This window comes from Haliotis rubra, unplaced genomic scaffold, assembly GCF_003918875.1.
Source record: "Haliotis rubra isolate DU_JTF1 unplaced genomic scaffold, ASM391887v1 Scf1829, whole genome shotgun sequence".
Classification (NCBI taxonomy): Eukaryota; Metazoa; Mollusca; class Gastropoda; order Lepetellida; family Haliotidae; genus Haliotis; species Haliotis rubra.
The window spans coordinates 29082-55821 of NW_025765813.1; the positions used below are offsets into that span (position 1 = coordinate 29082).

The window sequence follows — 26740 nt, forward strand, 5'->3', positions numbered from 1 at the left end:
GAACCCGCTTGTCGCCTCTTACGACAAGCATGGGTTGGTGAAGACCAATAATTCTACCCCAGATCTTCACGACTCCCATGTTCATAACTGACATACCAATCCACATTACATTTCCTGATGGCTAGGGGCATATGCTCACACGAGGTGTTCCGATTGATGAATATATAAACCTGGCAAAGGAGTATGATACATGTTTGACAATTAAGTATTTGGGATATTGAAGTTTTAGTGAAAAATATATTGAACTTGTTTACACTGTGACAAAAATATGCATGACAAATCTAACTGGAACATTCTGTTACTGGTTAATTCTTCAACGACAGGGGGAAGAATACCTCACAAAAGAATTTCAACCCTTCGTTCACAGATATTGTTTTGGATATTTTTACAGTGTGACAAAAAAGGTGATTAGATTTAAAATACTTCTTCGTCTTGGAGACTGGTCCAAACGTAAAGTAAGATCCAGGCATCATGAAAAGATTCTCCAACTTTTCTATTCCACGGAAAACTGTGGGAAATATCAACTCAATATACAAATCAAATCGGGAGAAATGTTCCAGGTAGTATAGGACGTCATCTTTATATTGTTCAGGAACATAGTGAATATCTGCTTGGCCAATATAGAACCCGTCTCTCTTCCTTGAATTGGTGAAAAGCATCCTTGTGAAACTGTCGTATTTGTGACTATCCACAGCTTTCAAAGCTTGTAGACCAGCCTTGTATGCCGCCGTACCTACTTTGGGATGCTGCACACGATGACCAACTTTCTTTTTGGACAGTTGTACAACTGGAGCGCGATAAACCCAGAGTTTGTTTAACGGCATCTTATGAATGTTCCACACGTTAAGCAGCACATCGTCCCCGATGTATAAGTAGCCGTCAACTCGAAACTGCATCTTCATCACTTGTATCAAACAGTGTTGAAAAAACCAGCCATCGTTGTGGTCAACCTCCATGAAGGTCAACGGCTTGGGAAGTATCTTCGCGTGGGTGTTGAATATATCTTTGTTGGGTCCACAGTACACGATGTGAGGGAAATGCATGCCGTACATTGTCTCCAGAAACTGTAGGTTCTCATAGTGTGGAAAGTTAAACACTACAATTAACACGATGTTTGGATAGGTTATGACTGGTTTTAGTTCTGGCGTTGTAAACGAGTGTTTACTACAATATGAAGCTATTTTAGCAGCATGCGCAAACACTGCAGGTGAGTGTGTACCTTGGGAATATATCTGAGGTGGGGTTTGCTCAGCTGCCCAGAATGTGAGGTTGACCTGTTGATCCGCCAGACGTGTTTGGTTTGGCAGTGTCTCCTGTGGTATGTGTTGAGCACCGTCTTTCAGAGAACCAAACGATATCCTTTGTGGTTCCTTGTAGCCATGTGCCACGAGATCCTTGATCCAAAGATTCGTCAGTCTTGCATCTCTTTCCTTCCAGAAGTTTCGATGTGCCATGTCAGCTGACAATTGAGTAACACAAGCAAAGAATGTCAAACCTGTCCCACACCTCCATTTGGTCAGAAAATTAAGGAGTCCATCTGTCTGGAAGTAGAGGTCGGTTTCTTCTTTAGCGTCGCTCAGGTAGGAGTGGGCGTTCCTCTTCTGGAAAGCATTTGGTGGGAAGAATCCAACATTTCCTCCCATCTCCCACAACAGTCTCTGAGCCCAGTAGCCTCTCCAGATATCACACACTCTGATTGTCGGAGTGGCTGGAATCAGGAGTGCCCAAAATGCATCATACAGAAAAAAAGTATTCTGGGAATTAAAGGGAGAGAACACGCCCGCTGGAACAAGTGCAGGTGGGGCTCTCACATCAAAGGTCACATTCAGCTGAGAACTGGTTTGTTTCCGAGTCAGTCTGAAAATAGCGTCCATATCCGGATCACCATTTACCACACCCTGCTGAATGGACGGAGTTTTCCAGTGATTTAGTAGATATTCAGATGTTTGGTTTTCCCCAATAGACCCAAGTGGATAGCCTCTTGGCCACAAAGTCGACTGTCCAAAATGACGATACGGATTAAAGAGCCTTTCCCCTCTGTACAAGATTCCCCACATTGTTGGATCTAGTATGAAGGATTTCAGACTATCAAGAGGACGATTATCATCATCAGTCTCATAAATTACAGTTGCACCATGGGCTATTGCAAACAGATATCCCACTGTTTTTCTGGCATAACTCCCTTCCGGCACAAGTGACTCTGATTCAAAACCGAGACTACGTTGATCTTCTAAGCTTAAAAATACACAGTTTGGGTACCTGAAATGGCAACATATATCATTATGTAAGTTTAGTGTCAGAATTAGCAAACGGTAATATATATTATCATGTATACATTTATAGGAATCGTAGATAGTTCAATCATCATTGACTTTCACTTCTGGGTATACATATAGAGCCTGACATTACCTCCAGTCCTTTGGAGTCTTGATGTCTCCGACAACAACAACCTTCCACCCGGGTATCTCTGCCATGAACTTGATGTCTGGTGTGGGGTCGAAGATGGTTGTCACAACTATCCATCGATCTGACGAAACTGTGCTGAACTTGTCTGGTAACCTAGAAAAGATATTGTCTGATTTATCTTCTCAAAAATATATGAAAACACGCAACCATCCATCCAAAAAACCGCACATCCAACACCCACACCCCATACAAGTAAATAAAGTGCCACCCTACAACTGATGCATGTGATGAACAGTCCTCCAGTCATAAAGACTTACTTCCGAGAAATATGTGTTGTGACATCGAATGAACCGCGATTCTGTCACATCCGTAGGCTTTTGTGGACTCCACAACATGGCAACTGACAAATCTTAATATATTAATACTGTATCAATCATCGGTTGATAGGACTTGACATGTGTTACATGGAAGCAATAAAACGACGTTTTTACAGTCACTGGGATAGTCTGTGTTAATTGTTCTTAAATCTGTATGCACAATGACCAGTATGTATGGCCAATGTTTCCGGTGGGGAACCGCTCTTGTCATTTACACACATTCAGAAGTCGGACGGCGATTCTCCATCGTCGTAATCGTAGGCAATCCGTCCGCTTCTGTCGATGACATGGGCCCGTATCCTGTAGACTGTCTTCCCGACTCATCTCTCACACGTGTCTCCGACTAATCATGTCAGTCAGGTTTTGTACATAGGGACATTACGCCACATTGTGCAAGGTCACTGACCTATACACATGCACAACCGTAAGATTCGCTGACGGAGGGGCGTGTTAATTGACATCTACTGATAGCATTGAGAAGTAAGGGTCCTGTCGGAAGGAGAAGTTATGATAAGAGGTAGAAACACCGAATGTTTGCTAAATACATTAGACCAACAAATGATAGAGTTTGGCGGCACTTTTGGCATTTGTTGAAACAAATAGGTCGTTTGAATATGTGAAGTTTTAAAGAAACTTATTCCAATGGTTTGCTCTATGACACCCAAATTAATTAGGAAACCGAATGGGAAGTTCCACTGGACCCGTTTACTTTAGCTCAGTCGGGTAGAACCGTAGGCGAAACTGCCATATACTACATCAGATCATAGATATATCTGAAGTGTTTGGTATTGCTTCCCATCCCAGAAGAAAACGTCCCAACCGCTCAGCAGAAGATGTGCAGAAGATATGCGCATAGGATCCCAACGTCCTGTCTGAATGTCTTCAACCAAGTAGGAAGACACTTTGTATCCATAGGATTCCAATATCTTGTTCGAATGTCTTCAACAAAGCAGGAAGACACTGTGTACCGATAGGATTCCAACATCTTGTTCGAATGTATTCAACCAAGTAGGAAGACACTTTGTATACATAGGATTCAAACATCTTGTTCGAATGTCTTCAACCAAGCAGGAAGACACTTTGTATCAATAGGATCCCAACGTCCTGTCTGAATGTCTTCAACCAAGCACGAAGACACTTTGTGCCCATAGGATTCCAATATCTTGTTCGAATGTCTTCAACAAAGCAGGAAGACACTTTGTACCCATAGGATTCCAACATCTTGTTCGAATGTCTTCAACCAAGTAGGAAGACACTTTGTATCCATAGGATTCCAACATCTTGTTCGAATGTATTCAACCAAGTAGGAAGACACTTTGTATACATAGGATTCCAACATCTTGTTCGAATGTCTTCAACCAACCAGGAAGACACTTTGTATCAATAGGATCCCAACGTCCTGTCTGAATGTCTTCAACCAAGCAGGAAGACACTTTGTGCCCATAGGATTCCAATATCTTGTTCGAATGTCTTCAACAAAGCAGGAAGACACTTTGTACCCATAGGATTCCAACATCTTGTTCGAATGTCTTCAACCAAGTAGGAAGACATTTTGTATCCATAGGATTCCAACATCTTGTTCGAATGTCTTCAACCAAGCAGGAAGACACTTTGTACCGATAGGATTCCAACATCTTGTTCGAATGTCTTCAACCAAGTAGGAAGACATTTTGTATCCATAGGATTCCAACATCTTGTTCGAATGTCTTCAACCAAGCAGGAAGACACTTTGTACCGATAGGATTCCAACATCTTGTTCGAATGTCTTCAACCAAGCAGGAAGACACTTTGTACCCATAGGATTCCAACATCTTGTTCGAATGTCTTCAATCAAGCAGGAAGACACTTTGTATCCATAGGATCCCAACGTCCTGTCTGAATGTCTTCAACCAAGCAGGAAGACACTTTGTATCAATATGATTCCAAAATCTTGTTCGAATGTCTTCAAACAAGCAGGAAGATACTTTGTACCCATAGGATTCCAACATCTTGTTCGAATGTCTTCAACCAAGTAGGAAGACACTTGATTCCCATAGGATTCCAACATCTTGTTCGAATGTCTTCAACCAAGTAGGAAGACACTTTGTATACATAGGATTCCAACATCTTGTTCGAATGTCTTCAACCAAGTAAGAAGACACGTTGTATCCATAGGATCCCAACCAAGTAAGAAGACACGTTGTATCCATAGGATCCCAACATCTTGTTCGAATGTCTTCAACCAAGTAGGAAGACACTTTGTACCCATAGGATTCCAACATCTTGTTCGAATGTCTTCAACCAAGCAGGAAGACACTTTGTACCCATAGGATTCCAACATCTTGTTCGAATGTCTTCAAACAAGTAGGAAGACACTTTGTACCCATAGGATTCCAACATCTTGTTCGAATGTCTTCAACCAAGCAGGAAGACACTTTGTACCCATAGGATTCCAACATCTTGTTCGAATGTCTTCAACCAAGTAGGAAGACACTTTGTATCCATAGGATCCCAACATCTTGTTCGAATGTCTTCAACCAAGCAGGAAGACACTTTGTATCCATAGGATCCCAACATCTTGTTCGAATGTCTTCAACCAAGCAGGAAGACACTTTGTATACATAGGATTCCAACATCTTGTTCGAATGTCTTCAACCAAGCAGGAAGACACTTTGTACCCATAGGATCCGAACATCTTGTTCGAATGTCTTCAACCAAGTAGGAAGATACTTTGTATACATAGGATTCCAACATCTTGTTCGAATGTCTTCAACCAAGTAGGAAGACACTTTGTACCCATAGGATTCCAACATCTTGTTCGAATGTCTTCAACCAAGCAGGGAGACACTTTGTATACATAGGATTCCAACATCTTGTTCGAATGTATTCAACCAAGTAGGAAGACACTTTGTATACATAGGATCCCAACATCTTGTTCGAATGTCTTCAACCAAGTAGGAGCACACTTTGTACCCATAGGATCCCAACTTCCAGTCTAAATGCCCCGAAGGGAGTAGAATCCCAACTGAGGTGAGGTGACGTGAAATTGGGTTCAACGTCGCGCTGGAGAATATTTCGCTCATATGACGACGTGCATGCGTGTGTATGTGTAGGTGCGGCTGCTTGTACTAGCCCAGACTGAAGCTGGTTTTATAGTGCTAGTCCACTGAGATACCATGCCTCAGTGAAGCATGAATACCCAACTCAGACACATTATACTGACTCCGAGCCGACCAGTCCTTGTTGTACCCATTAATGCCGAGCGTCAGGCAGGGACCAACAAGACCATATTTTAACGTCTTTTGGTATGACGCGGTCGGGGATCGAACCCGCGACCTTCCGCTCTCCGGGTGGACGCTCTAACCACTACACCACGGAGGCGGTCGAATCCCAACTGAAGGGGTTATCACCCCTTGATGTTAATGTGTTTAGAATCATCATGAATAGTATAATCATCGAAAAGATGTTATGACATTGTATATATTGTCATGTATTGTTTCAGGGTGTGTTGTTACACATGGGATAAAGTTCTCATCCCTGTAACTTGTGTTCTGGATTTTGACATCCAGTCACTATCCCGTTGCACCTATATCGTATGAACAATACGGTATGATTGGTAATCCTAATTCCTTGACTAACCTTGATGTCCAGCTCTTGGTCTTCTTCAGTTGAGCAGCCACATACATGTAAACCACCAACAGACACACGCAAGTGACACACAGGATTATAACCCGTGACTTTCTCCAGCGCAAAACACCCATCTTCCTTGTACCTGCAACAAACATAAGATTGACAGTTATATATGCATTACAGACTAAAGCTTTACGGAAGTTATTTTTACAGAGTATTCAGATGGTTTTAGTGTTTGGTTGTATGCTGTGTTCATGTGTTGAACTATTAAACTATTGAAAATAAACAATAAAAAAACCGACATTGAGTTTTGTCGCTGTCACTGTAATGAATACAGCTAAATGAACACTGAATATGTTCAACTGTATGCATCTTGAATACGGCATTCCATGCCTGTGAATTATGAGTTGACTTTAATGGACAGGCATACAGACAGAAACGAAAATTTATTTATCCGGCCCAAAATACAAACTTTATCACAATTAATTACACAATGCGCATTTACATTTTTTTCTTTTCTAATTTACATGGTACTAAAATAGACAAACAAATGTATACAGAATATGTTTCACAAATCTAACATACATGCCATTCATTTTCAACGAAAACAATACTCTTGGATGAACATAATTGGCAATGTCTCTCTTCAAAAATAGCATTCCATATCTACCAGTTTCAACATCTAACTGAAAATCACAACACCCAAAATTTGGACAAAAAGAAACATATTTTAGGTATTGAGAAGGTCCGTATTTTTCAACATTTAAAAGAGATATGAATTTGCTTTTACAAAAACACATTTACGGTTCGACTGTAGAGATAAATACCAATATTTAATAGCCTTAGCCATATATACAAACTTCAAAGGTACCCTTCCACATTCACCTTAAAAACACATTGTTATAAGTAGATTTTCCAACATTTAATACACTTTTAGAACATTTAATGGGGGCAGATTCAGTGGTATTACAGTTAAAGTTCCCCAACGTTCTGACCCATAGCATAGTATAGGTGTGATAATACAATCAACTATCTTAAATATATCTAAACAATTTAAATTACCTAATTATTGACAGAAAATATCACCTTATTGGCTTGGGATACTAGACATGTTTGAGCCTTGCTCCATATTACCTTAGGGGTAAACACAAGACCCAAGTGTTTATCTAAAGATACAACATCGATAGAGATACCGTCATAAAACCATTTTCATAAGACCTCAAAGGGCCATCATTTCCCCAAATAATAATTTTAGTTTTCTTTGTATTCACATTCATACCAAAAATTTATTTAAGCACAATAATTTTCCCTTGCACCTGAACACAGGTATCAGATATAGCTAAGACATCATCAGCAAACATGAGTGAACACATATTATTCAAAGATGATGCAATGGTTATACCTTGTCCACCGTCACGTTTCATCATATCATAGTACATAGTTTGTTATTAAAAATGATAAAAGTATGTGCACTTAATACACAACCAAAGTGAGTGCCTAGTGAGTACCATCATTGGCAAACTGGTTGGTGTTCTAACAAAATGGGTTTATGGCTGTAGGAACTGGTTTTCAAATTGAAAACCCAAATTTTTAACAAAGATCTGTGAATGTCGCGCTCGTAAGGACTATAGAGAGAGTCTTTATTTCCTACAGACGATCATCCAAAGATCAAACATATTATATACATATATATACAAGAAAGGGGGCAAAGTTACAAAATTGATATAAATTTATATACAATTATATTAATCAAAATGATTACTTTAAGCTACAATTTACATAAGAACATACATTTACATGTGTATACAAAAAAATTATACCAGAAACGTCCGAAGGTGGACATACATCATTATACATCTGCAGAGATCAATCAGTATAACATTGGGCACTCGTGAAGAGCCACCTCCTCGTGGTGGGTGTTGGGCATCGCTAAGAGCTCTTCAACCCCCCGTTGTGGACCCGGGGGTATATTTGGTCCACCAAACCGTTTGCCGTGGGTTGCGCTCCTGTGTCGGTGGAGGACGGGATTCTGGTGGTTGAGGGCATTGGTTCCAGGATTAGCGTTCCTTTGCCCAACACACCACTTCGGCCCTTTCTTCACCTAAACGGGTGGTAAAATGGGCCCGGTTCTACCAATCGGCTGGTCATGCCGAACCCTGAGCACCAAATTTCATTGCCCTACTATTATTTGGCTTGGTTTTATTTGGACACAATATTGACATGTTTTGTTTTTGTGTATATATTATATGATATATGAATTTCAAATTTGTGAACATTTGCCTAGATGCCAGTGCCAGAAGGCGGTGGCTGATGGGCCAATCTGGTGGACAAATTAATTTTTAGTTTTTCTGCTTGAGTATATCATCCGAGTATCCTTGGTGCTGCAAGTCGGAGAGCCGCTTGTTTTTAGCATTGTCCTTGTTATACTCCGTAGTGGGTGGGGAGCTCGGATGATGAAGTCTAAACACTTACCATGGCTTTTGAAACCCCCACCATAAAAAGCAAACGTCCTCTTGAAAATGATCCTGATGACAACGACCTCCTACTACCGAACCAAATTGATTACTGGCCTCGTTTTGTTCTCATTAAAGTTAAATCCTTTTGCTGTATCTAAGGGTATCCAAGGCATTGCCGGCGATTTAAAGAACATTAACAGATTACATTCTGGTGAGCTGTTGATCGAGTGCAGCAAAAGACAACAGTCCACCAACCTGTTGAACACTGACACTTTTGTTGGCATTCCGGTTACCGTCACGGGCCCAAAAACACTGAACACTAGCAAGGGTATCGTGCGAGACAGTGATAGATTGCTGGCTGACATGTCGGAACTTGATATCGTCTCCGAGATGAAGGATCAGGGTGTGCTATATGTTAAACGTTTTTCAAAACGTAAAAATGATACAACCATTAAAACCAACACATATCTGTTTTCCTTTTCTTTACCTAATGCTCCAAAATCACTGAAGGCAGGTTATTGTAACCTCAATGTTGAGACATAACATTCAAAACTCTCTTAGGTGCTTTAAATGTCTAAAAGTTTGGCCACGGCGTAAATACTTGCACATTGTCTGTTGTGTGTGCTCACTGTGATGAGAAGACAGACACAACTGACGATTGTACAAGTACCTTTAAAAAATGCACCAACTGTTCAGGAGAACATTCATCTTTCTTAAAAGCGTGTCCGATTTGGAAAGAACAAATGCAGATCAACAAGATCAAATTTACCCAAAACATCAGTTTTTCTGATGCCAAAACACTTGTAAAGAGATCTGAACTTACAGAAAGTTATGCTTCAAAAACCAAAACACCAAGTGAATCAAGCCCTAAAGTATCTACGTCATCCACAAGCTGTCACACAAACTTGACTTGGGTCAAAGGCGACAATCCACAGCTTTTGTATCCTGCTATATGATCTCAAACTGCGGAATCACTTCCTAGTACGTCCGAAAGGCAGTCAGAGTCATCTTCTGATCATAAGTCATCCTCTCAATCACGTTCACAGTCTCAATCGTCATCTGATACTCAGCACATTGTTAAAAGCAAAAATAAACCGAAGCTCTATGCTTCACAGCAACAAAGTGGCAGAGCCCCAAAAGGGTCGGAAAATAGAATTCAGCTATACAACAACTATGGATCTCTTGAGGCCATGGACGTATGTGAAAACGTCCATTCTAGGGCACATAGCTTGTCGCCCAACATAAAAGTGCGGGGTAGATCCCCTATAAATCCCCCCAAAAGATAATGTCTTCCAATAATATTGTACAGTAAAACTGCAGAGGGTTAAGGAATAATTTCAATGATTTGCAGCTATTAGTCCAGGACTTCACACCATCAGCCATCTGTCTGCAGGAGACATATTTTAAACAGACGGATACATTTGACCTACGCCATTTCAATACATACCATTCTTTTTCACCTCCGGGTGATCGGGCCACTGGAGGATCTGCGATCCTTATCAAACAGAATATTATCCATAGCCCTGTTATACTTAATACTGGTCTCCAGGCGGTTGCCGTGCGACTCACTTTACATGTTGCGCTCACATTATGCTCTGTGTACATCCCACCGTCTTCAGCTCTTCAGAAGACTGAAGTTCAAAATCTATATGACCAACTCCCGAAACCTTGTATTATTATGGGAGATTTAAATGGCCACAACTCACTCTGGGGTGGTACAAGTACTAATACTAAATGTAAACTATTCTGTTCAGATAATCATTTATGCATACATAATGACGGTTCTAACACATATTTACATCCTGGCACAGGAACTTATTCAGCTCTTGCTTTATCAATTACAACCTCACACCTATTGAATAAATTTGAATAGTCAGTCCAATGGAAGTGACCATTTTCCAACAATATTAAAACCTGTGAATCCATCTGATATCACGCCATCCTCAAGATGGAACTTTAAAAAAGCTAACTGGAATTTATATCAAACTCTGTGTTGTAACAAACTTAAACCTGAACTTTTTCTAGATGTTCCTGATGCCATAAACGATTTCTCTGATGAACTCAATAATATAGCTGATGAGTATATCCCAAAATCCTCTGCAATTCCACACATCCGAAAACCATGGTTCACCAATGAGTGCGAAAAGGCAAGGAAGGCACGGAAGAAGGCTGAGAATTATTTCCGTCGCCATCCTTTGGTCCATAATTTGAATACATTCAAAATTTTAAATACTAAGGCACGGAGTACCTTCAAACAATGTAAACGTCAATCCTAGCGAAGTTATGTGTCAAAAATAAATTCACGAACGCCGATATCAAAGGTATGGAACATGATTCAATAAAAGGTAAGGGCTCTCAATCTAGCATTAAGCATCTCAAAGACGGAAACGAATTATTAACTAGTAGATTTGATATTGTAAATAAACTTGGAGAAACCTTGGCCAAACACTCTTCCTCATCGAATTATGTACCTAAATTCCAACAATATAAAAACTACAGGAAAAGAAAACTATTAATTTCAATTCAGATAGTGGGACAGATTACAATGAAATATTTTCTATTCATGAACTTCATACTGCTCATGACCAAGCTCACGATACTGCTACAGGAGCTGATAACATCCATTATCAACTTTGAAGAATTTACCGGAATCATGTTTAGAGACCCTTTTTAATATTTTTGATGATATTTGGTCATGTAGTAAATTTCCTCCCTCATGGCGTGATGCTATAGTAGCACCAATACCTAAACCTGGACGTGATCATACGGATCCGTCCAATTATAGACCGATTTCATTAACTAGCTGTGTTTGTCAAACCATGGAACGTATGATAAATAATCGACTTGTTTGGTACTTGGAAACAAATAACCTTATAACAGACATACAATGTGGTTTCCGTAAAAACAGAAGTACTGTCGATCACCTAGTGCGTTTGGAATCATTTGTTAGAAACGCTCTAATTAATAAACAACACGCCGTGTCTATCTTTTTTGGCATTGAAAAAGCATATGACACTACGTGGAAATATGGCATTTTAAAAGATTTACATGGCTTAGGATTGCGAGGCCGTTTGCCTCAATTTATAGGTAACTTTTTAAGTAACAGACAAAATAATACAAAATAATATCCAAGTTTTTAGATGACAGGCACTTTCAAGTCCGGGTGGGTTCAACCCTGTCTGACCATTACAATCAGGATCAGGGTGTTCCACAAGGCAGTATTTTGTCTGTTACGTTATTTAGCATTAAGATCAAGTATTTATCCAAGGTTTTAACCGATTCAATTGATGGATCACTTTTTGTGGATGATTTTAGCGCTTGCTGTGGTGAAAATATGCATACTATTGAACGGCAAATGCAGTTGTGTTTAAACAAAAAAGATAAATAGTGTCTTGAAAACGGCTTTAAATTTTCTAAATCCAGAACTAATTGTATACATTCCTGCCGTAAATACAAACCTCATAAAGACCCGGAACTATGTTTAAATGGCCCTCTTATCAAAGTTGTCAAGGAGGCCAAGTTCTCTGGTCTAACTTTTGACTCCCACCTAACGTTTCTGCCGCATATTAAATCCCTTAAAACTTAATGCATGAAGGCACTTGACTTGTTGAAAGTCGTTTCCAATTCTAAGTGGGGAGGGGACCAAACTACCCTCCTACACTGAAACAGATCACTCATCCGATCAAACCTTGATTATGGTTCCATCATATATGGTGGAGTCTGTAAAAGCAACCTTAAACTTCTTGATTCTATTCATTACCAAGGTTTAAAACTTTGTCTTGGATCTTTCAGAACTTCTCCTATTGCCAGTATTTACGTTGAAGCTGACGAGCCTTCTCCTAGCCAACGCCGTATAAAATTATCTTTACAATATATCACTAAACTATACTCTAGTCAGTCGAACCCTGCATATAACTGTGTCTTTAATCCCCCTCTATGAGGATCTGTACAACAAGAAGTCTTCTCTTGTTCCGCCTTTTGGGCTCAGAATTAAACCATTCATTTCTGCTGCCGGCCTTGAGCTGGAAAATATATATCTCCTTCCCGTCTTCTTTCTTCTCCTCCTTGGCAATTAGTGAGGCCACACGTTGACTTAACATTAACCACATTTAAAAAATCAGAAACTAATGAATTACAGTATAAACACGAATTTAGTCAATTAAGAAATAAATATAATACATACAAATCCTTATTTACAGATGGGTCCAAGGATGGTTGTGCAGTAGCTTGTGCCACTGTCATTGGATCCAGAACAATATCTCCTCGATTGCCTGATAATAGCTCTATTTTCACAGCAGAAGCTAACGCACTATTAAAATATATTTGTAAACACCCTAAATATTTACAATATATAATCTTTTGCGATTCTCTTTCTGGCCTTCAGGCTATCAAAACTCTTTCTTCCAAACATCCACTTTTAATCGAAATTATTGAATTATATAAATCTTGCTACTGGCCAATACGACATCGTCTTCTGTTGGTTACCCAGCTACGTTGGCATTTCCGGGAACACAATGGCCGATTTTGCTGCCAAGGCAGCACTCAACAAATCTGTGACACCACTTCTTATTCCATACTCTGATTACAAAGCTAGCATTCGGACTTACATCCGTGATCTGATGCAAAAGAAGTGGGACACCCAAGTAGGTATCAATAAATTACATGAAATAAATACAACTATCGGTTACACCTACTTGGGTTGTCAGTCCAGATTTAAAGAGGTCATCGTACGACGATGTCGTATTGGCCACACAAGATATACCCATGAGTACCTATTGAAAGGTGAGGATCCTCCGTTTTGTATCCCTTGTGATAAAAGCATCACGGCCAAACATGTCTTGCTTGATTGTGTTGAATATTCCATCACAAGGGATATCTATTTCAAATCACGAACTATGAAGGATCTTTCTCATTTAATTATTGCATTTTTAAAAGAATTAGATTTGTTAACTGATTTGTAAATAGATAAATATTTTAAGATTGGAAGATTGAATTAATAACTGAGATTGTTAGAGGCTGTATCCTCAAGGGGGGTTAAAGTACTGTAAAGTTATTGTCCTCCTGAGAGGATACGTAAGTCCACAAACATTCAAAGTAAATTGAAACTCTCCACTATTTTTAATCGTAGAATATGTGTGTTTTTAAATGTATGGCTAGATTTGTCTACGTTGCGAACGGCTGAAGGGATAGTGTAAATCCATCTAGGGTCCATGCAGGAAACAAATGTACTGTAAGTCCCCATGGTCCCTAGTATGGTGATCTACCTTCAGTCGTTGGCAATCTATAGCCTGTTTTTATATTGTATTGTCACTCACTCACTCCAATACTTTAGATTTAATTACTAGTTTTAAATGGATATCTGTGATACACTAGTAGTTTTACTGTTCTTCGTCAAAAGTTTTTAATTTCTAACTTTATTGATCTTTAATATAATTATAAACTGTTCTCGTCACAATATGGCTGAAATATTGCCGATGTGACGATAAATATTAACTCACTCACTCACTCAGTATAACATTGCAGGAGATGTCGTCTTATTCGGTAAATGTATAAAGAAAATCGTAAAAGGATCGTTTCCCATGTCCATTGATCAATATTATCATTAAAAACAGTTTCACCTCCAAATAGAAAGGAAAGCATACCGAGTTCATCCTGTGATTCAAAGGCAACATAGGTTTCCACATCAAGAATGTCAAATCATAAACACAAAAAGTTCGTTTCTCTAAATGTGAAGTTGTTCACAATGTAGGAGTATATGGAAATCATAATCATAAGTATATTTGTTACATAGGTTACATTCTTTAGATATTTTGCCACGTGATGAGATTTTAATACATATTTGGAGGGCAGATTTATAATTGGGATGCAAGTATGCCAATTGCCAGAGGATATGATAGTTTAACTTGCAATGGACCCGTACATAAAGCGTCATGTTTGTATTAATTGAGGTTTGCATAACCCATCTGTGTTCTTCATAGCTATGTACAAATGTATTTACAATTTTTCGCCATCCGTACTTTGGGGGGAATACACCTTTTTTAATATATTTTCTATGTGTACATATAAATTATATTTGTAGAGAACTAATAGTAGATCATCACAGATTGAAGGGGATTTTGTAGATGTGGTTATTACTGCACAAAATATGTTTTGGGCAAAATTATTACAAGAGATTTTGCATAGACGTCCAGGAAAGATGAGTTTACATTTGTCGATGTAACCAATAAGTGTCCACAATCCCAAATTTGCAATAGTAGAGTCTGTTGATGATCTTTTATCAATCCCCTGCACAATACGAGCAAAATATCGTTGTGTAAGTTCAAGTGCATCGGCTTGTTGACCTCTAATATTAGGTAATATTTCACAGCCATAGAGACTTGTTGTAAGTATTATTTTCAGCCAGATTTTGACACATGTGATTGGGTGTAGTTGAGAGTGATGAAGTCCCGCAGATCTTAGGGAATTTATGTTTTGTCTTGCTTTCTGACAATACCTATCGATTCTTGTTTTTGTTGAGAGATTATCAGTTCGGAGAACGTCTCCATATGGAGTTAATTGCTTTACAGTCGTTTGAAGAACCCATAAATACAGGTAAGCAGTGTTAGAAGTAAGCAGTGTTTTAAGAACGCAGAGATTCAGGTAAAAGTTTAACAAAGATCTGTGAATGTGACGATGTACGCCGCTCGTAAGGAGGAAAGCTACACAGAGCCAGAAGCGTATCTTTGCAGCCTTGAACAAGTACCGAGATGGCGATCTCAGTCTGATGTCTCTCCTGACAACATACGCACAGATCCACGGTCCAGTGGAGTGCAACACATTCACTCTCCTATCTCATGCACACAAGACTAAAGATATAGAAAAGCTATGTTCGAAATTACAGAAACTTCCAATTTATAAGTCTAACATATTCATGTAAACAGATAATGGATGCAATTTAGGTAACATCAAACACTTATTTTACTTTAATAAAAACATGTTTAACGTACTGCAACATATAATTGCAATAACATTAACAGATAAAAAACAAATTAGACTCGCCTGATGTAAAGAGTTTGCCGCCAACTTGTCTGTGTAGTGACTTTGTGCAGACAGAGTAGCAGCTGTGACACAAAGGTTTTAACTTGGATGGTTAGCTTGGCCAATTAGTTGCGCACACCATGGCTTGGGTTTGTTAAGGGTTTCAGAGACCAGAGGCCATATAATAGATGGTTTACTTGTTTTTCATCAGCTGTCGTCATCGATTCCGAAAAGGAGTGAAAGAGCCTTTGAATGATGTGCAAACTCTGGGTGAAGATGTGAATAAGTCTATTGTGATGGCTCCTGACGTCTTCTATACAGGTGTGCATGCTTGAAATATAATCTTCCTGTATGCACATCTGATGATACCTGCTCCATATTATCTCTCGGTCATTTGATAATGAGCTCCCATGGCCAAACCCCTTGAACACATGGTGAACTTTGGTGTCACAATAGCTATAAAACGTTTATGACATCAGAATCTCCACTGAGGTATTTTGCCATTTGGATCAGATCTTGACCAACTATTGAACCTGACTGAGATGCATCCATGATAGGGTCGCAAATGATCACATTTAACATGTAATAAATTACATGAGACGAAATTATGGAAATTAAAATCCAATGTATAATACACTTCATGGATATTTAAAATATCAGTTTACGGAGTTATTTTAAGATTGTGTACAGATTTGTATGATTTTATGTTTTTCATTTACAATCTAAATCCTAAATAGACAACATAACTAGGCAGTTTGTGTTGCACCAAGTTAATCATGTTTTAATATTTTAATGAATTAGTATATTCTTTAGTCATAGTTTCAAATTCAGTTTAGTGTTTATTTACAACAGCTGACATTCACATTTACTGTGTTTCTAATGAAAGAATATCTAAATGGTTGAATTTAGTAATACAAATAGATCCATGGTCATGATTCAGTAGATGGTATAAAAAGCCACATACGTTTATTTGCTGACGACACCTCACTTTACGTAATTGTAGATGATCACGATACTGCCGCATCCTGTCTGAACGAAAACCGTATCTCTAGCTGGGCAGACAAGTGGCAAGTCACCTTCAACCCTGATAAAGCGGAACAATCAATTTTTCTCGTAACCATAAAAACGACACGATTCCGACCTTGAACATGAACCAAACCCTGATACGAGAAGTGGAAAGTCATAAACACCTGGGTATAACTCTACAGAGTGATTGTGGATGGAAAGGTCATATAGAAGATATTGTTAAGAAAGTTAGCCCCATGATAAATTGTCTTCGAAGTTTTAATTATCGCCTCTCCAGAAAAACGCTAGAAACCATGTACAAATCGTTTGTGATGCCGATATTTGACTATTGTTGTCATGTCTGGGATAATTGTACAAATGATCAGTCCCTTATTCTTGAACGGTTACATCTAGATGCACTTCGTACAACATGCGGCGCAGTTCGTGGCACTAGTCATCACAGGCTACATATCGAAACAAAGTCTAAACCATTAAAAGAAAGAAGGCGCAACATTAAACTAATAAGTTTTTACAAGATGAATAACGATCTCGCACCTGACTACCTCTGTGACCTTGTCCCTAACTTTGTCTCTGAAAACAGTCAATATAATCTCCGTAATAAATTTAAGTTACAAACAATAAATTGTAGGACTAAAATATATGAAAAGTCGTTCCTACCTGACACAATTAAAATTTGGAATTCATTACCTGATAATTTAGTATTCGCTAACTCAATCGGTGAATTCAAATCTCTGCTTAAAAATGATGAATCAAATAATTATCTAGATCTAAATTATGGCAGTCGATTCTGTCAGATCGTACACTGTCGACTTAAGCTCGGCTGTAGTGATCTGAATGCGGATAAAGTAAATAGACACATTTCTAACAACCCTGGATGCGCTTGTGGATACCACAATGAAGATACTGTTCATTATCTTTTTACATGTAAGTTATACACTGCTATTAGAAATAATACCTACTTCTATGTAAATGGCCACAATCTCCAAACTGTGTTATACGGAATACCTCCGGCAAACAACAACGTCAATAAGAACATAATAGAGTCCCTGCATCAATACATCTTTAAGTCTAAACGATTTGACAAATTATACTAACAATTATATGCAATCAATTAATGAAGTGTAGCTGCAAGCTCAATGTTTATAAGCACCTACAACGCACATATATGATTTAATTTGTCGGTTTTCGTATCAAGTTCTTGTGTTTTTTGTTTAAATGATATATGTACTGCTGAGGTATTGATATAAGCAGAGTTCTGCTTGTTTACCAAACCAGATTCTCTAGGAATAAAAATATGTTTAAACCATCTATGGTCCTATTCTACAATAAATACAAATACATATAAGAACGTGTGATGTTGCAATTTCCTGCCAAGATAAAGTTGACAATTTGTTGAAATTATAAAATTGATTGGGTAATGTAGTACGAATATTTCATGGGCTCTGAGGAAAGTGACGTTTGTGAAAATTGTTACATTCGTCCTCGTGGCTTTAGTATTTCAGAGTGGCTTCCCTTTGAAAAAACCAAAAGTCTCCGTACGGCTCAAAGCATAATCCCTGCTAGCCCCAAACTGGCATTATTAAAACATTAACGCTCTTGGATAATGTGGACTCGTGTTTCGTTGACTATCAACTTTATAAAATTGTGCGAATTAATATGAAATTAGAATCAGAGATGATTACCCTCATTTAGTGAAACAGTAGCAGTGTCAACGAATACATGTACTTGCAAGTAAATCTTGAGATTAGGCATGTGATGATGCATTTAGCGAACATCGGGGATATTGACAACTGCAATGATAAAACTGCCTTACCTGACTGGGTTACTTTGATTTTTGTATTAGTTATGTTTCATATTCTGTGTCCTGATTGTAGTCTGTAAATTCTCCAAGTAAAGTATCGAGGTCCAAGTCGGAATCATCCGAGTGAATGAATTAAGTCGTCCATGGCAATGCCGAATGTTCGTTTAAACAAATATTCCGGGCTTATGTCGACACGCATTTCGCGAATGATACACGTGTTCTGCGATGTTGTCAGCTGACATGTGCAAATGAGAGATAAAACAAAAATTAAGATTATTGTAATCAATTTATTGGAGCTCTCCATGTAATGTTTAGCTGTCAAACGCAGCCGGTGAAACCCCGCTAAGGGAACTAACTCTCGGCCCGGATATTACGCAATATTGTTTACGTGGTTACCAGAGTGCTCATTTGCGAATGTCTGCGCATCTGTTGCGCATGTGTACCGGCAGAGGGAAGTTAGCAGCAGGGTGTCGATGTGTATCAGTTACATGCCAGGCCGTAGCGCTGATGGTTAGTGATAAACTGTTGGGGAGGGCCGTCCCTCTATTATATGGTCTCTGGAGGGACACATGACCTTTATTTTAACAATCCTACTGATTATATATATAAATATATATAGACAGAAAACAGTCAAAAATAAAATCCGTTCTATTTGCGACAAGTAAAATGTGAGATGTAAGCAGTGTTAGAAGTCAAGAATGCTAAAAGTTAACAGCGTTGAGGTAGGCAGTGTGAAAAGTATGCAGTGTTTGACGTAAGCACTGTTGGAAGTAAGCAACTATAATAAGCAATCAGCCATTACACTTAACATCTTGGAAACGTATGCTTTATCAGATTCCTTTAAAGTCTGCCTGACAGATAAAGTTAATGCCCTTTTCCATAGTTTAACGGAATATACTGACATAAATTTAGGAGTAATCATGACACCCTAGTCATGAGAGGGAGTCATGGACATGTTTTGGGGAGTCAAATAAGCAGGTTTTCTGCGTCATGGCACACACTGGACATAACTGTCAGTTTATGATTTGTTCCACTTCCACTATGTTTGTAACCATGATATATATTATATGCTGCTGTCTTTTACATTACTGCAAGCATTCATACATGTGAATTGATGTTAACATACATAATTAAACTTGTAATTTACATGTTTGCCTACTTCAATAACTGGTATGTGCTCATTTTGCTGGTAAGGGAACGCATGGTGGTGTAACTGTAAGGGACGGTGTAGACAAATTTTTAAAATCCTCTCTATTTACACATCCTGTAGAAACTAGATGTTATAACACGTTATCTTTTGTTTTGACAGTGTCATGTCCTCATTTGGGTTGAACGGGAACACATGAGGGTGTAGCAACAATCTCTAAAGAATCTCCTTTATTTTCAGATCCTGTAGAAACTGCAGACTGATGTCACAACCGAAAAACAAAGAACTCAAAGGTATAACACGTTTCATGCTATAACACATTCGCTTTTGTTTCGACTGTATGATGTCCTCATCTGGTTGGTAAGGGAACATATGAGGGTGTAAGGGAGGGCGTAGCATTGCCGTTTACAAAAATCCTTATTTGCAGACCCTGTAGATATTGCAGACTTATGTCACAGCCGAAGACAAAGTACTCATAGGAAATAACACCTTTTATGTTACAACACATTCTCATTTGTTGTGGTTGGTACGGGAACTATATTGTGAATTCATTTCCAATATTGGGGTACAATTATCATGCCACCTGGATAGTGGCAGTAAGAGTTTGACTTTGATAAATTTATGAGAAAACATTGTATTTTGGTGGTGAGCAAGGTGTCTAAGGTGCCAGGCTAGTGATCCAGCGAGCTTGAGGTGCCGATGTAGCAGCTCAGAATAATCCCCACCAGTTTATACCCCAGGGTATATTCTGGACCAGGCCAAAGTATATCCCTCCATCCCAACTATACCCCTTAAAACATATGTTGACGCTTCACTCAGTACTCACTGGGAAATGGTATCGGTGTCATTTAGAGGTATTTGAAGATTCATTTAATTTAATTTATTTCATTTAATACAAAAATTTGTCGTGACACCGGTAATGGTGTGGGTAGGGTCTGGGGATTGTATGAGTACAGGAGGCTGTGATGGTGTGAGTAGGGGCTGATGATGGTGTGAGTAGGGGTTGGTGATGGTGTGAGTAGGGGCTGATGATGGTGTGAGTAGGGTCTGGTGATGGTGTGAGTAGGGTCTGGTGATGGTGTGAGTAGGGTCTGGTGATGGTGTGAGTAGGGTCTGGTGATGGTGTGAGTAGGGGCTGATGATGGTGTGAGTAGGGGTTGGTGATGGTGTGAGTAGGGGCTGATGATGGTGTGAGTAGGGTCTGGTGATGGTGTCAGTAGGGTCTGGTGATGGTGTGAGTAGGGTCTGGTGATGGTGTGAGTAGGGCTGATGATGGTGTGAGTAGGGGTTGGTGATGGTGTGAGTAGGGTCTGGTGATGGGGTGAGTAGGGTCTGGTGATGGTGTGAGTAGGGTCTGGTGATGGTGTGAGTAGGGGCTGATGATGGTGTGAGTAGGGTCTGGTGATGGTGTGAGTAGGGTCTGGTGATGGTGTGAGTAGGGTCTGGTGATGGTGTGAGTAGGGGCTGATGATGGTGTGAGTAGGGGCTTGTGATGGTGTAAGTAGGGTCTGGTGATGGTGTGAGTAGGGGCTGATGATGGTGTGAGTAGGGTCTGGTGATGGTGTGAGTAGGGTCTGGTGATGTGTGAGTAGGGTCTGGTGATGGTGTGAGTAGGGGCTGATGATGGTGTGAGTAGGGGCTTGTGATGGTGTAAGTAGGGTCTGGTGATGGTGTGAGTAGGGGCTGATGCTGGTGTTAGTAGGGGCTTGTGATGGTGTAAGTAGGGTCTGGTGATGGTGTCAGTAGGGTCTGGTGATGGTGTAAGTAGGGTCTGGTGATGGTGTGAGTGATGGTGTGAGTAGGGGCTGATGATGGTGTGAGTAGGGTCTGGTGATGGTGTGAGTAGGGTCTGGTGATGTGTGTGAGTAGGGTCTGGTGATGGTGTGGAGTAGTGATGGTGGTAGGGGCTGATGATGGTGTGAGTAGGGGCTTGTGATGGTGTAAGTAGGGTCTGGTGATGGTGTGAGTAGGGGCTGATGCTGGTGTTAGTAGGGGCTTGTGATGGTGTAAGTAGGGTCTGGTGATGGTGTCAGTAGGGTCTGGTGATGGTGTAAGTAGGGTCTGGTGATGGTGTAAGTAGTGTCTGGTAATGGTGTGAGTAGGGGCTGATGGTGGTGTGAGTAAGGGCTTGTGATGATGTAAGTAGGGTCTGGTGATGGTGTAAGTAGTGTCTGGTGATGGTGTCAGTATGGTCTGGTGATGATGTGTGTCAGTAGGGTCTGGTGATGGTGTCAGTAGGGTCTGGTGATGAGTAGGGGTGTGTGTAGGGGCTGGTGTGAGTAGGGGTGTGAGTGTGAGGGTCTGGTGATGGTGTGTCCAGTAGGGGCTGATGATGATGGTGTGAGTAGTAGGGCTGGTGATGGTATGACCAGTAGGGGCTGGTGATGGGTGTCAGTAGGGTCTGGTGATGGTGTGAGTAGGGGTGATGGTGTGAGTATGGGGCTGATGGTGTGTGATGGTGTAGTAGGGTCTGGTGATGGTGTGAGTAGTAGGGCTGATGATGATGTGTGAGTAGGTTCTGGTGATGGTGTCAGTAGGGTATGTTGGTGGTGTCAGTAGGGGCTGATGATGGCGTGAGTAGGGTCTGGTGATGGTGTGAGTAGTGTCTGGTGATGGTGATGGTGTCAGTAGGGTCTGGTGATGGTGTCAGTAGGGTCTGATGATGGTGTGTGTAGGGGCTGGTGATGGTGTGAGTTGGGTCTGGTGATGGTGTCAGTAGGGTATGATGATGGTGTCAGTAGGGTCTGATGATGGTGTGTGTAGGGGCTGGTGATGGTGTGAGTTGGGTCTGGTGATGGTGTCAGTAGGGTATGATGATGGTGTGAGTGGGGGCTGGTGACGGTATGAGTGGGGGCTGTTGATGGTGTCAGTAGGGTCTGGTGATGGTGTGAGTAGGATCTGGTGATGTATCCTTCAGATGCAGAAGTAATGTGAACAGCAAATCTGTAAAGATGTGATATTTACATTTTCAGTACACTTGGTCAGTCACTGCAATGGCTGTTGTACCCAGCTAGCGTCGGCTTGAAAACTCAGACTGATTAGGCGTTGTATCAGGAGAATGTATCGGACCATTTTAACGTTGTTACAAGTGTTTAATTGGTAGAGAAGTACAATTATCCTTAATCACTTATTTTTTGCAGGGGTATAATGTGGGCTGGGTTAGTCCAGATTATACCCGGCCTGTTACATTGGGATCGAGGACACTTGTGATTTAGTGTATAAACCTTGAAGGCAACTTTGTGTGCAGACTCTTTCAGTGTCGTCACAACCCCTATTGTACAGTATACAACACTGCACTTAGAAGAACTCATCCGTAGGTAAATGACGATGAATTTTATATAAGCAACAGGATGGGCACCCACGAGTAATTACTTACGTTAGCAGGACACTAACCAAGTCGGAGCACCCCTTGTCTGCTCATAAGCTTGAGTTTCTTTGCTTGAAATTGGCCATTTGTGAGATATTCCATGACTACCTTTATTGACAGACACTCACTGTACTGACAGATAACAATCTGCTCACTTACATCCTCACACGTGACGCCACAGGACACCGATGGCTAGCTGCCCTTGCATCATACAAATTTGACATTTGAGCAGGGAAAGCCAATATGGTTACAGATGTACTGTCGAGACTTCCAGAGTCCAATGAAGCAAAAAAACATGTGGTATTGATCTCTGAAGACTCTGTACAGGCTGTTTGTGGCACAGGTTTACCCACAAACCTTTTGGAAAGTGTTTTTATCAGCTGACGTTTTGACTGGTGAAGGCCTAACATCACTAATTATTCCATCAATGCTACAGACTGGCGGATAGCTCAAGCACGAGATAAATCTCTGGATATCATTATGCTACATCTTAGGAATCAGACAAAACCATGGTACACTGACGACACTGGAAACAAAGAGATGATTACTCTACTGAAGAGCTTTGACCACTTCAAGCTGAAGAGAGGTGTGCTATGTTGAGAAAATCCAAGAGAACAGTGAGGTACAGGAACAGCCAGTGCTACCAACAAGATGCCGTAAAGGAGTGCTACATTGCCTTCATGACAACGTAGGTCAGTCACTCTGGCTGAGATAGGACATCGTCATTGGTAAAAACATGATTCTACTGGCCAGGGATGACAAAGGATATAGAGATGCATGTGCAGAATTGTGATTCGGTGTACTAGACGCAAGACTACCCCAGGAAGAGCCCCATTAGTAAACATACAGACATCACATCCTCTGGAACTAGTTTGTATGGACTTTCTGACTTTGGAACCATCCAAGGAAGGACAACAACATATTCTTGTAGTGAACGAGCATTTCACCAGATATGCACAGGTGTATCCAACCAATTATATATGACTGCCAAGACCACCGCTGATGTTTTCTTTCACAACTTTGGGGTACATTACCTGTCCGTATTCATTCGGATCAAGGTGCCAACTTTGAAGGAGCTCTTATGAAAGAACTGTGCAGGCTGACCTACATACAGAAGTCCCGCACTACGCCCTATCTTGCCATGGGCAATGGCATGTGTGAACGGTTCAACCGGACACTTCTTGACAACCTTGGAACACTTAACCCAGAGAGCAAGAAGGATTGGAAGAGCCACGTTGAACCTGTGGTACATGCATACATGCAGACGTACTGATTCAAGCCCAACTTTTGATCAGCTGGCACGATGACGATTTCATTGTTGTAGCCCACCACTCTGTTCAACCTCAGTCGCATGTTGCTCAGTGCCGGGCGTATTCCAGTGCGTTTTCATAGCGTTCGATGGCACTCGATGGTCGATCGGTCTAGCAATGGCATCCTCGACGTTAGCCACGAACTGTTTCTGCGCGTCGTAAACCGTCCCTTCACGTCCCACGATGCTGGAACGCGTCTGTGTCTGAGTGCCAAGCACGGCCCACTCGTTCGAATCGAATCGTTAAATCTGATGACACCGGCATGAGTAAACCCTTTCAAAGTGTCAAGCATGAACATTTTCCAATCGCCCAGGTGTCCCTGCTCAAACCTGCAAAGGCGGTAATCCTGCTGTCATCGAAAGCCATGTAATCGTCGTTCCACTCGTTCGTCTTGATGTAATGATACGATTTATAACCCCAATCTTTCATTAGCTGTTTGCTGGCTTTCACGAGAGACATGTTGTGAACGATGGGATGCCCAAACCGTGGTTCAGACCCGGCAAACGCCAATCGACCGTCTTTGCATGTATTTCGAATTCACGTCGATTGTATGGATTGTTTACGGCATTCCACGCCTGATCTGGTAGTACACGTGAAACAAGAATACAGACCGAGTCAGTTCATCACGATGAGTGTCGTTCAACGTCACGCCGCACCCGGTCGTCGTGCACCACACGGCGAAATTGAATTGATTCTGCCAGAACTGCATCGGCTTATGGAACCAAGCGTGTAGTGTTTTCACATTCGTGACCGAAACCCGTAATTTTTAAATACGTCGATGAACCGAACCATGAAATTTAAGCCATCCTTTGCATCGACCACAATACTCGGTTGCGTGAGATAGGTAGCACTTATATTAACACTTTTAGAATAAAACACTCCCAGTTTGTACATATTTGAATTGTAATATAGTATACATATCTACTTTTTCAATATGTATGTGACGCTTTCGGGAATAATGAGCGGCGAGTCCGTTCAACTGGTGCACACGATCGATAATACGTCCGGTCAGCTCGAAGTCGCGCTCTGCGATATCACCTACTACCCAAGATAGACCAACATCAACGGCAAAAACAACAGGCTGTTTGTCAATAACGTCCGCAACCAAATAACGGACGGATACTACAGCGTGTGCTCACTCAACGAAGAAATCTTCAAACCGGTGGGAGCCGAACTCAAAATGAACGACTTGTACCGCACGGTCATGTTAGCTAACAACGGAAAAAACGGCTTGAGACTCAGTCGGCCGTTGGTTAACACGCTCGGGTTTACGTCAAATGACATACCACCGGAAACCACAGTGACAGGCACAGAGTTACCCGATCTTGTTCCGTAGCGTGAACTGTGCATTCATCTCGATCAGCTGAGCATGACAGACACCGTTCAAGGCGAACGACCTTCCACACTGCTGAGAGCAGTGCCGCTGAAAACGGAAAAGTACAAGGACGGCAGAACCGAATCGTTTTCGTTGCGGCAGTACAAGAAATTAATCCGAGGCAACATCACAGAATAGAAAATATCTGTTTTAGACGTTAAACACTATCCTGTAAGTAAAAGATATCTTAGCGCGACGCTTCACATACGACAATGACAGAGTCTCATGCTCCGGGAACATGCATTAGAAAATGCGCAAACACAGCGATCTCCGACCTCAGGGACACGCGCAAATTCGACGAACCCGGAGTCGACGGCAAACTGTATGCCTTGCAACTGAAAAACAGCATTTACAAACGCATTGAACTGCCGCCCACTGCGGGTGATGGTGGCACGACCTAGACGATTTCGTCGATACCGAAGGGCGGTCAACAACATGCAGTACGACATGATATGTAATGACGAGGACGAATGGACGATAACCCGAGCCTTCCGCGGCAGGCTGTTCCACCTGGACGACGTCGAGACCACGGCAGTCTCCAAAAACATGCAGTACACTCTCATCTTCAACGACAACAAATGGGTATTAGTGCCATCCCAAATCGACTGGAATCTCAACATCACGTTCGACTCTGCCCACGTTTTCACGGACAACAAAGATCACTACCTGACAAAACGCTTCTCATGGCTTACATCCCTCGCAAAGACGCAGCGTGATCATCAGCATGTTGAGGCAAAGAGTAGCCCACACGCTGTCGAGCAAACCCAGGACGAAAAACGTGGGATTGCAGATGGTGTCGGAATTCGACAGCATGGTAGACGGCCTGAAAAACCTGCCAGTGAAATCCAT

The 26740-nt window shown here is 40.9% G+C and overlaps 1 protein-coding gene across 1 annotated transcript; it reads right to left on the minus strand.

The window, feature by feature from the left end:
- Window positions 1-423: 423 nt before the first annotated feature.
- Window positions 424-26740, minus strand: LOC124273662 (probable glycosyltransferase STELLO1; the record flags this gene model as incomplete). The annotated part of the gene is made up of 4 exons (XM_046708936.1): window positions 26584-26740; window positions 6402-6534; window positions 2410-2559; window positions 424-2259 (listed from the first exon to the last, which is right to left on the minus strand). Coding segments are annotated over exons 1-4 (2276 nt in total), but the record flags the coding sequence as incomplete, so codon positions are not given.